The sequence below is a fragment of the Dendronephthya gigantea genome, unplaced genomic scaffold (genome assembly GCF_004324835.1).
Source record: "Dendronephthya gigantea isolate DGI-Jeju-01 unplaced genomic scaffold, DenGig_1.0 000021F, whole genome shotgun sequence".
Taxonomy (NCBI): Eukaryota; Metazoa; Cnidaria; class Anthozoa; order Malacalcyonacea; family Nephtheidae; genus Dendronephthya; species Dendronephthya gigantea.
The window spans coordinates 684,968-699,961 of record NW_021163031.1 but is presented as its reverse complement, the minus strand read 5'-3'; the positions used below and the strand labels follow the sequence as shown (position 1 = coordinate 699,961).

Here is a 14,994-nt window from a genome sequence, read left to right as displayed (position 1 = left end):
GAAACTTTTCCATTTATTTTATGAAATAGTGTAATAACAATTTTTTACATTTTATGGCTTTTTACAGTCCCACCCTGGTTGAAATAGTTTTGTAAACATATCCCAATGCAATGATTAAACATGACTTAGTTTAGTCATAGAATGATATGTAAATGTATCTAAATAGTCAGTTTTGCATAAAGGTACAGTATATTTTCACTTAATTTGTTGGACCAGTGGCGTAAGGGAGACAATAATTGGGGGGCACATTCATATATTTATGTTAACAGACCTGTAAAGACAATGGGTTTGAAAAGAAACAATTCTTACACAACATGAATATATGAATATGTGACCCCCCCAATTATCGCTTTTCGTACGCCACTGTTGAAGACATACTAACAACAGTCACGTCGCCACCTCAGGATGAACCTCAGAACTTGCTTGAACCATCGTTGACTGTTGTTGCATAAACATCATATCCTGAGACATGTATCCAAGTTTATTAAATCATGTATTTATTACCCTTGAGGGTTAGGACACTTGGTTTTTATTTCCTTACTATTAGCTTTCATCCATCTTTTCCTCTTCACTAATCTCTTTCTCATCTGTAAATGGAAGATAAAATTGCCTGGTTAATATAACAAGCTGAGTTAAAGTGTTTTCACTCTACATAAAGCAACGCACAGTGAAGGCAATGGATTTCTTGCATGATAAATCCCTCATAATCCTGATAATCCTTCAATAGCATCACCACACCAAATCACTCAACCACGTGATTAAACACTAATACGTAGAATTTCTAAAGATTTGTGCATGGTGAAGCTGTCTCAACATTAAATCTTAGCTCATTATACAGGCTTTAAAGTCTGCCTAGTTTCAAGACTCACTCTATTGACAGCTACTGTACCTCTGAGTTTATCTCTATGTACATTCTATGCACCTATTTATAAATATCTGGTATTAAACTAAAAGAGCATCCAACCTTAAGAAATGGCATTTTAGAAGGATAAAATCATATTCAATGAATACTACAAGTCAGAATGTTCAAAAAATGTTTACGTAACTTTCCACTGACCTGTTGTTTCATTATTTCCAAGATCATCCACTTTTTCAGGTTCATCAACTGTTTTTTTATTTGTACCATTTTCAACACAACTTTCTGCATTATCCTTTATCTGTGTTTCCACACCACTTTCAACTTCTTTTTGAGACACTTCACCACTGTCAGAGCATGGCATGTTGCTAATCACAGAAAATTGTTCTTGTGTGTTTTTACTATCTTGTGCTGTGTTTACTGAACTGTCAGAAGTGTCAACATTGACAGAATTTTCTTCTTTTATTTGTGTTTCATTCTTCTCCTCTAATTCAACTTTAAAATTAGAAGCTGGGCTTGTGTTATTGTCTTGAGTAATAGAATTCAGTGGTGAATTGTTTAAAGGAGCAAGATTTGGAGATGTAGGTGCAGTGTCGGGTTTTGTAGGAGATAAATCTCCATTTGTGAAGGCAGTTGGCATTGATCTATTGAGAAATCAAGGAAATATGTAATTATAAGGGTTGAAATAGAATGAAATAGATATTGAAATAATTTAGAACAATCTTCAATTGTATTAATAAGCAATGCTTTTATATATGGTAATGCAATTAAACACATGAACATTACAAACAATATCACAAACTAGATTTGTTACCTAGTTGTTTATGAAATATTTATATAATGAAAGGTTTTAGCAACATTAGACAAATATATTACCTTGTAATAAGAGAGCCATCTGTTTGCACTGTACTGACAACCATAATATTCTATTCATTTAAGATAAAAATGATTACCATGAAAGCTCACAAAATATCAAAATTAAGAAATACATTACTTTCTTACTTTTTCAATTCCTCTTAGAAATTTATCTGTGGTTCTGTAATATTTTTGAGGTTCAGTGATCAATTCACATAAACGTTGAATGGTGAAAGGTGTCCTAAATAAAATAAAAAAAAATTCAAATTTTCAAAACTTCATATTTCATTAAAAATTTTTAAACTTGCATTGGAAGAGTTGAATTAAAATAACTTTCAAGGCAAATGAACTTACCCTGAAAAATGATTTACGTTGCTAATTAGTTTCTGTGCATCAGGATAAAGATCTTTAGTTTTTGACTTAGGTTCTGAGTTATATGCATTTGATGATGTATTCTCAAAAAATTCATTTACAACCTGTGAAAGAAATATCAATCACATAAATTTTGGCATGGTTTAGAAACTTTCTCTCACAAAGTCTTTCTGAAATGAACCAAATGAAATTAACCTGGCCTGTGTGACTAACAATAAAACTATATTTTACAACTTTTTTGGCAAATTCAAGGTGCTTGAAAAGTGAAAACACTTGCTCACACCAACCTAAAATGTATTTTCTGATAATAAATTACTTGGAATAATTATATATAGCAGATGTTTTGCTGATTAACAAAAGGATACCTTGTGCAACAATTTGGAATAATTTGTTTTAAAAATACTTCCATCTGATAAACAAGTGGTGTTTACTACACTTGAGAACAGTTAATAAACTTGAGAGACCAATCAATGGTCAGTGATGGCAATTTACTCAGATGTAGTAAATGACCACATGCACAATTTGCACTTTACATACCCTTTCCAATTTGTAAGCTATAAGTGGTTTTAAGAGGGGCCAAGGAAATCTAAAAGAAGGAATAGATGTAAATTCATGAAAAACTTGTGTGTAGACATGGCTATATATATATGGAGCTGATATTTAATAAGTGTTTGATATTGTCAAGGAATTTCATGTTGTCATCATACTCTGTTCTGCCGGTTTTGGCTATATGAGAAAGCAATTTATCTAATTCCGGCCCAATCTTTTTGTCCTTGGCTCTCTCGAAATCTAAGAAAGGAGAAACATTACATAGTTACAAAAATACAAGTTACATATAATGAACTCTGAGGGTATAAAATACGATTGACAAAAACCACTCTTTCGGCGTTTCGATCGCTAGACATACCGTTCAAACATTGTAATACTGTTTCTAGGTTATCCATTCTTGGTTACGATAGAGAAATCTAGGCTGACCACATTGAGAATAGGAAGATATTTCATAGCAAAACGTTCATTATAAAATACAACTCTCTTTCACTCCGACACATTTTTTACTTGGGGAAATGGGAATATGCCATGGTAGTGCCAATCCCCCATAGCTCACGGCTGGCCAAATTGAATACTACGTCATTTCTCATCATTTATAGATCAGTGTCAGTGCTGGAGACGAAGCCAAAGATAAACAAAGATGTCTACAACAAAAAGCAACGAAAGCTCTTCTCCTCCGTCTGTTTACCGTCAAAATATGTCTAAACATGGCGTTTTTGAAGATGACTTTCTTTATGGAGTCACCGTCGCACAATCGAGCATTGATTTTCGTTTGGGTAAGGGGTATAAAAGTAATGCTTATTCTGCAAGTTCGTGTAATCGTGTTTTGAATGTTTAAAAATAAATACATTGCATCTTTCGTATTTTACAGTGTAAGATTAACATAATTTTATATTTATCATTTCATATCTCAACTTATTCGTGTATCGTGGTTGAAAATATATATTTTAAGGCGATTTGTAAAATCAATATTATCAATTTTAGTTATTTTACTGAGTAAACTGTGAAAACGAAAGCGCTTAATTTAAATAGCAGTATGAAGAGGATGTCATAATTTGAAAAATTCTTTGTCAACTGTAATTTTGAAAAGAAAGGATAATATTTGCAGCCATTAGTCATGGAGAGGGAAGAGTACCAGAGCTTAAGAATTTTATAATTTATTAAATACAAGCAAAAAGTTAGTTCTAATATTCTAATTGTTAATTTTTAAAATTATTTTACTTGTAGGATTTCTAAGAAAAGTATATGGAATCCTTTCCATGCAACTTGGCCTTACAATCATTGTGTCAGCTTTGTTTATGTTCATTGAACCAGTAAAAACATTCGTTCAAAGCAGGTGAGGTATCAAAGGCAACACTCTCAAGCATTTGCATCACTGACTTTTACTAAACATTTATTGCTAACAATTAGAGGAATGATCTAATTGGAATTAAACGTTACCTGATTTTGACTAGGATAACAGTTTGGTGTGCACCCTTTGCATTTACACCCAGTGTGGGTTGGCATATTGCTTGCTTTATTACAATAATTCTTTTATTCTGTGGAAACTAGAAATATCATATTTAACGACTAATTACTATTAATCGTACTTCTGTATAATGTTCTTTGCATGCTCTCAATGAACAAAATATGTTTATGTTTGTAAAACTATGTACCAAATTGTCTTTCAGTCCATCACTTCTTATTGTGTCCATGTTTCTATCGATTGGTCTTCTCATTGGATTGGCCATAAAAAGACGTGATAGTCCAGTTAACATGTACCTCCTGTTAGCTTTTGTAAGTTCAAGCTTTCACGTTTCTTCTGTCCACAATTATGACAATCACTGAATACAAATAATCAATATGCACTCTCATTTGCAGACATTTGCAGAATCCTATACCATTGGTACAGTTGGTAAGATTGATTACGTGGTTACACATATTTTACCCTTGCAACCTTGCATTGGAAATGACATTTCAACCAGTTCTTTGACAAATAAATGTACTGCTTTTTACTCATGCTAGAAATACTCCATAAACGATAATCTGATCTATTTTCTAGTTACTTTGTATGATGTCCAGATTGTGATTGAAGCTTTTGTTCTTACAATTGCAACAACAGTTGCTCTAACACTCTACACATTCCAAAGCAAGAGGGATTTCAGCAGCTGGGGGGCAGCGTAAGTTTATGACCTATTAAAATGACTGTTACTGGTGAGGAGTTTCCAAGTGGATACAAATAATTTACTTTAAACCTACCTTTTTAGTTTGTTTTCTACTCTGTGGATCCTGATTCTTGCAGGAATTTTACAGGTAAGAATGTCTAAAAATTTCTGCAAACTTGTTTACTAGTCATGAAAGTTATAATAGGCTCAGATTAGGTTGTGAATCTATGGTTGGTTGTTTTCAAAGAAACCATATTACATGGACTTGAATTACCAAACAGGGTTTATGCAAATTTCCGGAACTTATGAATCAAATTTCCGGGAAATGAACCATAGTAGTTGTATTTGAGCAAGTTTCCAGCAAATAGTTTAAATGTACAACTTTCTTGTAGATATTCATCCAAAGTGAAATCATTGAGCTGGCAATTGCAATTGTTGGTGCAGTATTATTCTCGTTATTCATTGTTTACGACACACACATGCTCATGCATAAATTATCTCCAGAAGAGTACATCCTGGCATCCATCAACCTTTACCTGGATGTTCTCAACCTTTTCTTGGAGATTTTAAAAATACTAGATGCTCTGAAAAGGAATTAAGAAAAACATGTCTGTACATTGCATTTTTTTTTGCTTTTAAGTAAAAAGCTGAACTGTTGTCATAGAGAACTATACAGTATACCAGTTATCGTCTGCAGAATTGTAGTAAATTAGAATGATATAAATTTGCTTTTGAGCAAAATGTTGGTTAATTATGTAAGTTGTAACATTACCAATAAAGAATCATTGATGATGTGTATCATCATCTATACATGGGCAGTATAGCACAAAAATTGTATTTTGATTCCTGTTTTATGCACCCAAAAAAAGCAATTACATATTACAAAGCAATTTCCAAAAAAATAAATTGTTCTTGTTGGCTAAAAACATCTGACTTCCCATGCACATTGACTTCTATGTGAATGAAGCAATTGGGTTGTTTAGAGGACGCTCAATAAACTTGTCTGATTTCTTGTATGCAGCAATTTGTGGAATAGCCTATAAAGCATTGTGTATTGTCAGTAAAAATCAGTATTATGGTATTGATTTACAAAACATAACTGAGTATATATTATTTGTGTTTCTCTTCCACTGACAAGTATGTTCAAAGGCCAATGTAATGTAATACACTGCATGTCAGAGCTACACATTTTGGCACATTTAAATGCAGCTACAAGTTGACACATTAATTTTTCTTACCTCAATTCTGTCAGCGAAGGCCTGTTAAAAAAATGTTTTTTAATTATTTTAAAATTTTAACCAAACAAGGCATTTTGGTATCTTGGATTAAATGGAGCTTTCTAATACAGTCATTCCACCATAGGTTTCATATTGAATGTTATTTACTGCATTTCACTTAATTAATTAGGGTTAAACTAAACATTTCCTACAAGAGTATATAACATACAAATTGAGATACTTTATTACATGTTGCAAGCTATTCAAACAATTAAAGTATGTGCATGGTGATACATTTAGTACCAAATTAATACATACCAACAACTTTTTGAATGGCTCCAACAATGTTTTATCAAATATTTTATGTTGATCAATCATCTCATACATCAAGAAATCAGGGAAGGTCAGCTAAGCACATTTAAAAGAATAACATCCACTTAACAAATTTCAAATGTTATCTCTACCCTAAAACCATAGATTGAGGTCACACCTTGTCACCAGCAAAAAAAGGTTTATCTCCAAGATACTTTTCAAAAAGTGCCAATTTAGCTCCAACTGTCTCTTTGTAATTATCCACACGTTTATCCTAAACACACACAATCACATTTTGCTAGAGTCTCTTGAATGTTTGAACATGAACTATATTAACAACCTATGCATGCAAAATAAACTGCATTATTTTTTTAAAAGGATTAAAGTCTCTGATATAGGCTAATTATATAGCTATGTGTGAAATCATCCTGCCCAACATGTGAAAAACATCATAATGTGTAATAGAACTCTTTTAATGCATTTATGCACACTATTAAGTTGTATCCTATGTTGACATCATCCAATGTATAAGATATTGAGATCCCAATAGAGTGGGAGTATGAAATTGGAACACAAATTTATTCAATAATTGTTAATTATTTAACACTTACAAATGCTGGATTATAGCAGAGTCCTGTAAAAGCTTTTTGGAAGTCAATTATCTTCAAGATTAAAAAAATGCAATGATGACAATGATTATATTTAAAATATAATTGTACATTAATTCAGACTTACACAGTGCTCTATCATGTCAACTTTCAATTTCTCCTCATCTGTGGTCCCCACTAATAGTTTTAAACGCAGAATTGGTGTACAAATAAATATTTTGAACTATACATTAATAATATTAAAAAGGAGGCATTAAAAGAGGTTATTAAATTGTGTGCAGAAACAGTATAAATTCAACTTACACAAGTTGTGTTTGCGAGCAATATATCTTATAATCTAGAAATTGAACAATACATAAATTGCAAAACATTTTAAACATATAAATGTGCCATACACATATAAATTAAGACAGCTGTGCTACTTGCAACAATGTCAATTAACTAATATTACTGATATATAGAAAAATATAAATGTCTGTGCCGGAAAAGTACATTAAATATTCAACACCAGAACATTCAAATAAATGCAATTCATATAAATTCATATACTTACAGCACTACTTTGGGTGATTTTTGTATCACCATCAATATAATATGGAAGCTAAAAAGTAGTCATGGATTGTCATTACAAGCACATAATTAATTCAATCGACAATATATAATTAAGACTGATATATACTGAAAAGATAATGAACCAGGATGTTTATGTATTATATTTAATTGCCTTGTACTGAAAAACTACATTTTGAGTCATACATTTACACTACCTATGCATATATGCATATTATAATCAAGGAGAGCCTAATTGCAAAGACTTACATTAGGGAAATCAAGTCCTAAATTGTTTTTCTCCTTTAACCAACACTCTCTTGAAAAATCTAATGTAAATCATTCAATCATAGAATAAAATCACATATATATTATTGCATTTAAATCTTTATAGAAAATTATTAGAATAATGCAATATTTAGTATCTTTTTAGAACTGGATTTGCCTAAGCACAACATTACCTGGGGCAGGACCACAGGCATAACGTTTCTCCTCAAACACTGTTTCAGTATAAGCTGATCTGAGCAAGCTATATGATAAAAAACCATGTATATATGTGGCATTGTTACATGGTGGGATATTCTAAATTAGTTTATTAATATTTCAAACAAGGCAGTTTCTACAATACAATGGATTCATGAGTGTTATGATCCATGTAGGGTTAATACCCTACTCCCTAAGGCCTGGTATTCTACATTTTTACGGTGAGTGCCCCCCACGCGTCTATGTGGGGATCAGGCTCCTGTAAGCTGCAAGGTCACCAAACGAAACATACTTTTATTTTACATAAAAAATAGGCCTTATAAATCAGAATAAAGGAGCTTTACAATAGTATTTTCAGCTTCCTGCGCAGGAGTAATATTTGTGATTTCTGAAAACGTTCAAATGACCCTGGTGAAAGGTTTTTATCCGTCTTTGCGCATAAAGAATCGTGCAAGATCAATAATTTGTACATTACACATTCGTCACATCGTACATACATGTTGCAAATTTTGAAATAGTTACAGTAACATATTACGTTCTATAAGGTGTCCGGATCAGTAACCACTTGCACGCATACTTTCTTTTATGTAATACTCTAGACTCTGAACTCGAGACGCGAAAATGACGATGGATATTTTATTACGTAATCTATTCAGTATTTATCAAGACACAGATTAGCTATATAGCTAATCTGTGTCAAGATGGTAAGCAATTTAACTTACTCCGCGTATCTCCCAGTAGCCAAGGATTGGTGCCATGCTATATTTTTGAAGAAAAGCTTTTTATTCAAGCCTCAAAGAGAATCTTTGCTACAAACTGCGGTTCAAAACTCCAGGATCGTTGTGCAGAAATACTGTGACAGGCACCACGTGTTTCGTACAAACACATTTCCACTTTGAAAATCTGAAAAATCCTTCTCTCCTCAATAGCATAATCCAGTGAACTGCAAATCTGCTTTTTATTTACTTTTAGTGGGTTATAGGGCATTACACCATGGCAGGTGCGATCCAACCGTGGAGCGTAGCTGTAGGACGTAGGTAGAAAACCTGGCTTGTGAGGTTAAGTGCCGAGGTAGACCGTGGAAAAGTTGGTAATCCCCTCAATTATGGTTCCGGATATTAATCCGGGAGGAGAAAATGTTCTGGATTATTGCATTACCAGAAATTTCCGAGTTCCGACATAGTGACTTGCATGTATACTAAAGGCTAGTTTCCACTCAGGAAAAATCTCTTTTGGATCTGAACGGACAGGAAAATTTCCTTTGTCGGTGAGTTCTCAGGCGGCGTTTATACAAAGGAAACTTTCCTGTGAATCCTGTCCTGTCCGATCCAAACGAGAATTTTTCTGAGTGGAAACTAACCTTATTCAGTTGCATTTAGCTGAATAATGACTTTTAAATTTTACTATAAGATATAATCGATGTCTTTTATAGTAAAACTCGAAAGCCATTATTTATGGTGAAATGCAAAATAGTGCACGAGCGACAGCTATCTTGGCAATTTTGTCAATGTAAATTTAGTATGTGTTTATTAGCATATGTTTCAAGATTTTACTAACAACGCTGATTATATTACATGCTAACTGATATACAAGTTTATACTTTCTGTAACAAGGGAGCCATTAATGCAATGAGAAATATTCCACTAAAAGAGCATAGAGCACCCACAATTTTTCCTTGCACTGTTTGTGGTACAAGATCACCGTACCTTATAAAGAAATAAATGGATCAATGTTGAAGTGTACTTGTGACTGTAGAGGATATGAAGAGACTCATAGAAGTAATTGAAGTAAAAGTTTTCAACCCCCTTATCATTGGATGACTATTTAATATCCTGGAAGTTTAGTAGTAATAGTATATTGGTATTAACAAAGAAATCAGAAAAATCTCGGCATAAACTCGACTGCACTAGTAGGGTTTTGAATGCAATGCGATTACATATGACTTATACCCTCGGCAAAATGTAAATATTTTACCAACGTGCAAGATACAACCAGTTGACTAAATGAAGCACAATGTTTGTGACTTACCCTAATGACGTCATCGTCACAATGGTGTACCAAAAGCATGCTGGGATGTTGCCAAACATGTCATCATTTTTTTCACTGTAGTACATGACTGTTGAAAACACAATAAGCACTGTTACGAAACATACCAAAAGCGGAGTGAGTTCACCTTTATTTTGTTTTAACAAATTCCCATGTTGTTCCATCTTCTCTGCCGAAAATCTGCTAATCTTTAATACTCTTGTGACTCGTAAAACACGTAATATAACGAAGAAGCGACTGTTACCACGATTACCAAGTACCAGACCGAAGTAAAAAGGTAAAATCGACAAAAGGTCGATGATATTGGAGAGCTGTTTTACAAAATTCCAACGGTTTGGTGAGCAATAAAGTTTTAACACGTATTCTACAGTAAAAAAAATGACGCAAATTGTTTCTGAAAGATTAAAATCTTCCCGATGTTGTGAACCCCACGTTGTCGTTGATCCACCTTTTGGAACAGTTTCCAGAACCAAACTTACTACCGTAGTAAGAATGAACAATATAGTCACGGCCCAAACTGCAAGACCTGGGGTCGACAACCCAGGCTGTTCGAAGATGAACCAAAGCTTTTCTTTAAAACCATGAATATGTTCGAGTCTACGTGCCCTAGCAATTCCCATGCTTCTTTTCTTAGATTGTGCTTCTCTAAATTTTGCTGTGTTATTCTTTAACAGTTCAAAGTTCTCCACGCAGCATAATGAGATGGATTCTGTGAAAATTCCAAAGAATTTGAGTTCGCTTTCAAATAGTTCTGCACATTCATTTGGCGGGTAGTGAAGGTTTCCTGAACGATAGAAATTTAGGATGTGCGGAAATATATCTGGATCACGATCAAAAAAATACTCTTGTTTCATACAGTCAAAGTAGTAATAACGTCTTTTGCCACCAAGTAATGTTTCTAAAAGGAAGATAAATTTTGTATAAATGTATAAATGTATGAATGGTTTTGAAAACTCAAAGTAAACTTGAATATTCCACCTATCATAGCTTGGTTTGAGTCATAATTTGCAAGGTAAATCATCTACACACCTGGATATCTTTCCAGTAATCTTTCATCGGTTTTGAAACGTCGACCGCTGACATTAATAATAATGTAGTTATTTGAAGCTAAGGCCACAGTTCCAACAATTTTCCCGTTCATCTCTTTATACAAAGTTGCTGACATGCGTCCCTGAGAGCAAACCTGATAGGAGAAATTTGGAAGTCAAAACCAAGCCTTGGTCAATTAAACGCTCTCAAGTTGTTTCCGGTTGATGAGAACAGTGCCTCAACAATGTTGTGCTGCGCCCCATGAACAATGTTTTCAACAATGTTGTTCCAGCTTGTTACGCTTAACAATATTGCAACATATTGTTGACAATATTGTTCATGGGGGGCAGCACAACATTGTTGAGGACTGTTCTCATCAACAGGGAACAACTTGAGCGTTTTTTGCCGTGTAGTGAATAAGTAACACGTAAAAGTGTAAACGACACATCGATAAAAAGTGTAACCGAAGATTTAAGAGCTGAATTTAATTTTATATGTTTTAACTAGATAGTTTCAGATATCTTACGCTTGAATGAAACAGAACGCCGCACGCGTTGAAGTCAGTGGGCACTGAACACTGACTATATATACGTACGTACGCGCACGTAAAAGTTTAAATGCTTTTAAATATTTATTATTTAACATCTAGGTCAACTAATGCATACTAAAATATGCAGAAAACTAAGTTCCTTCGATTTATTCACTTAGTTTTTTCAAAGTTAACATGTATAAGGATTTAAACTTTTACGTGCGTGTACGTGCGTATGAAAAACGCGTGGGTTGAAATCCACGCACGTACCTAAAATACCTGTTACCTTTGAGAAAACTAAGTGAATAAATCGAAGGAAATTATAGTTCTCTGCATATTTCAGTATGCATTAGTTGACCTAGATGCTAAATAATAAAAAAAAAAAACCATTTAAAATTTTCCGTACGTGTACGTGCGTATATAAAAAAACGCGTAAGTGGAAAGCAGTCTCAATACCTGTTATATACCTTTGAAAAAACTAAGTGAATAAATGGAAGGAACTTAGTTTTCTAGATTCAATAAATTCTTAGATGAACAGCGTATATATTATATAATACAAAACTTCTGCGTTTTAGTTTGTCGGAAAAATGTGAATCTGATGTAATAAATCCTGGTTTAATCCTGGCTTATACACCCGGTGCTTTCTCAACGCCGGCGCACACTAGAGCTATATGTGCTTAGCAAAAAGTCATTCGTGGCCATTAGCATAAGCCAGCTGCTCTCGTGTGCGACCGACTTTTCCGACGACTTTTGGCACGAATGACCAAAGTCGCCGGAAAAGTCGGCCGCACACGAGAGCAACTGGATTACGCCAATGGCCACGAATGACTTTTGCATGCCTTCATGAGAAGAAGAGTCGTTCGTAATCAAGGGTTTAATTCAGGCGGCCCTAGACTACTTGAGTGTGCGGCTAAAATATTTTTGTGAGTATTTTTGTCATTTGCGAGAAAGTCAAGTTGGCACCTGAACTCGAAGTTCTCCCTCCATATTTTCAAAATAGCGTTCATCCCATATTTTCTCCCCTGAGTATCTACATCACCGGGTCTAATATAATAAGTGATCACTGAATCTCTGGCTCTGCTTTAAATATATATATATATATATATATATATATATATATATATATATATATATATATATATATATATATATATATATGCGGAATGCCGGATGAAAAACAGCTGCCCTCGCAATCAAATATTACTGTACTTCCTTTAAACACAACATGGGCACATGAAATTTTCACAAATCCATTTTTTTAAATTCACTTCATTCACAAAACGAACGAATCCAAAAATATAATATTAATACTACTCTGTCTCTGATCCATTGCCTTGGAATAGGAATTGTAGCTTAGATAACGTTTTATTTGTTTTTCAGTTCACACGGAAACGATGCAGCATGCAAATTAACATATTAATATTATTGTCATTGAAAATGCTTATCTACTAAGCTACAGAAAGTGTTGATTCTAAAAAATTTCTACATATATATATATATATATGCTCATATATAAACGTTCTTTTGCATGGGTAGACAATATTCTGTGAAACCAAATGAAACTGACTGATCATCGACTAAATCGCTTATTGTCGAATTTAATCTATAGACTATACTATATATAGGAGTATAGCGTCCATGGATTATATGTCAACAGATGTACAAGCGACTCAGTACAGTTTACGTAATTTATACCTGTAAATGTGAACGACACACGCACGCGACAAGATACTCGTTATATTGCATGTGGTGACTCACAATTCATCCGTTCTGCATATTATGTCTTTATCGTTTACGTTACATTGCAAAACTTTCAATACCGTATAAAACCGTTTCGTTTTTCAGATGACCCATGCACAGAGGCGTAGATAAGAAATAAATAAAAGATCAGGGTTACTGAGATAAAATTGTAATATACAAAATGCAACAAATCCTATTCTTGCGGTTAAAGACTACTTAGTACTCTTAGTCATTTTTTTCTTGTAATCAAAAAGTCGTTAAATATCTCCATGACCATGACCGTGCTTGCCTTCGTGTCGCATTTTACATTCATCCCATTTGTTGTTATTCCTTTGATGAAGTTATTTGCTTCTAGTCATGAGCAAAATCCTTTTATATATTTCAGACAGAAACAAGAAAAATGAATACAAAATTATATCATTCACATATAACGTTATTCAGAAAGATTTCACAGCCACGATTAATTTAGCGAAGCGTATTTGGTTGAATTTATTATGGCCGGATATATTCAAGACTCGCAATTTGCATTTCGACAAGACAGGCGATTCAAAACGCAAAAAACAATGCCTCGAAGTGAGAGTGGTTTAGCGTACTACTCTCATATATAGAGCCAGTAAGGCAAAGCTATCAATTCGCCACACGTTCTAATTATAATTGGGGAATGATTTTGATCATCCAAAAGATGTATTTTAAACAAGAAATGCCAACAGCGACAGTAACGGGCAAATAACTTTGAATATAACTTTTGCGAGGCTGAAACCCCATTCGATATATAAATATCCACACTATAGTTGGTCTTACCCTTTCTTTTTGATTTTCGAAACGATACATCTGTCTATTCGTTCATATCTTCTCCCGATCAATACTCTCTCACTCAGTTTTTTCGTAGTGAAAAGCTGTTTTTGTTATAATCATAACGTTGGATCTCTTTGAGAACATAAAATTTGCGGGAACAACAAATATTTTAAGGTTTTTCTCCACTAAGTAACGGTTAACTGAATGCAATTAAATAAAACCCTACATAGACATGCAAATGTGTTTGTATACCTGGGCAGCTGTTCCTGGGACGGCTGGTTGATGGTAATTAAGATTCACTGCGCGTCCACAGCCTGGGAACCGCCGAGAAGATTCCAAGGACGTTTAGCGTACGAAATTTACTCATAAAATATTGGCCAACTACACAAGCCTGTTGCGATATTCCCATAAGCTATAGGGATTCCTGAAAACGTTTTTTTTTAGTAATCTATTAAAAATTGGGGGATTGGGAATTGTTTAATAACTCTTAATCAACTAATGCCTCCCGCTCGCTTCCAAAATGAAAAGCGTAATTGGATAAGGTTTGAGACTTATTTCATGGATAAATCGCGGCGCCAGACTGCCACTTCGGTGTAATTGAAGAGGATAATCAACTTCACTCCTTACTAAAACGTCGCTGTTATAAAGATCCGAGCCAAACAGTGTAAAGTGTGAGCAGCTGGGTTGGATTGGCAGAAATGCGATTTTCCAAGTAATAGACTTTAGTCTCAAGTTGCGCACATGGGCGGACGAATGGCGGGTGAAGTATATTAGTGATAATTTGTGGTCAGGCAATTTTCTTCAAGTAAATCATTCGTCTGCCCTCTCCCTGGCCTAGGTATTTTGGCCCGTAGCCTACAACACCTACAATACTGACTGCATGGTCACTTATGACCTAGGTATAGTCAGT

The 14,994-nt window shown here is 34.0% G+C and overlaps 4 protein-coding genes across 4 annotated transcripts; 1 reads left to right on the top strand and 3 right to left on the bottom strand.

The window, feature by feature from the left end:
- Positions 1-474: 474 nt before the first annotated feature.
- LOC114521821 (serine/threonine-protein phosphatase 4 regulatory subunit 2-A-like) lies at positions 475-3,172 on the bottom strand. Its single transcript, XM_028542364.1, has 8 exons — positions 2,991-3,172; positions 2,791-2,872; positions 2,621-2,669; positions 2,066-2,187; positions 1,859-1,952; positions 1,733-1,782; positions 1,058-1,500; positions 475-587 (listed from the first exon to the last, which is right to left on the bottom strand). Exons 1-8 carry the CDS (start codon positions 3,025-3,027, stop codon positions 544-546), a joined length of 921 nt encoding a protein of 306 aa, XP_028398165.1. The 5' UTR covers positions 3,028-3,172; the 3' UTR covers positions 475-543.
- A 49-nt stretch (positions 3,173-3,221) lies between these two features.
- Positions 3,222-5,395, top strand: LOC114521822 (protein lifeguard 4-like). Its single transcript, XM_028542366.1, has 7 exons — positions 3,222-3,408; positions 3,860-3,968; positions 4,303-4,408; positions 4,493-4,526; positions 4,674-4,791; positions 4,879-4,924; positions 5,169-5,395. The coding sequence occupies exons 1-7, from the start codon at positions 3,273-3,275 to the stop codon at positions 5,373-5,375; spliced, it is 756 nt and encodes a 251-aa protein (XP_028398167.1). The 5' UTR covers positions 3,222-3,272; the 3' UTR covers positions 5,376-5,395.
- A 310-nt stretch (positions 5,396-5,705) lies between these two features.
- On the bottom strand, positions 5,706-9,126 carry LOC114521929 (glutathione S-transferase Mu 3-like). Its single transcript, XM_028542504.1, has 11 exons — positions 9,104-9,126; positions 7,924-7,991; positions 7,733-7,791; positions 7,467-7,514; positions 7,217-7,250; positions 7,041-7,090; positions 6,917-6,967; positions 6,484-6,579; positions 6,312-6,401; positions 6,015-6,035; positions 5,706-5,813 (listed from the first exon to the last, which is right to left on the bottom strand). Exons 1-11 carry the CDS (start codon positions 9,124-9,126, stop codon positions 5,730-5,732), a joined length of 624 nt encoding a protein of 207 aa, XP_028398305.1. The 3' UTR covers positions 5,706-5,729.
- A 333-nt stretch (positions 9,127-9,459) lies between these two features.
- On the bottom strand, positions 9,460-14,299 carry LOC114521804 (potassium voltage-gated channel protein Shal-like). Its single transcript, XM_028542344.1, has 4 exons — positions 14,091-14,299; positions 11,021-11,174; positions 9,974-10,889; positions 9,460-9,651 (listed from the first exon to the last, which is right to left on the bottom strand). The coding sequence occupies exons 1-4, from the start codon at positions 14,118-14,120 to the stop codon at positions 9,540-9,542; spliced, it is 1,212 nt and encodes a 403-aa protein (XP_028398145.1). The 5' UTR covers positions 14,121-14,299; the 3' UTR covers positions 9,460-9,539.
- Positions 14,300-14,994: the final 695 nt, after the last annotated feature.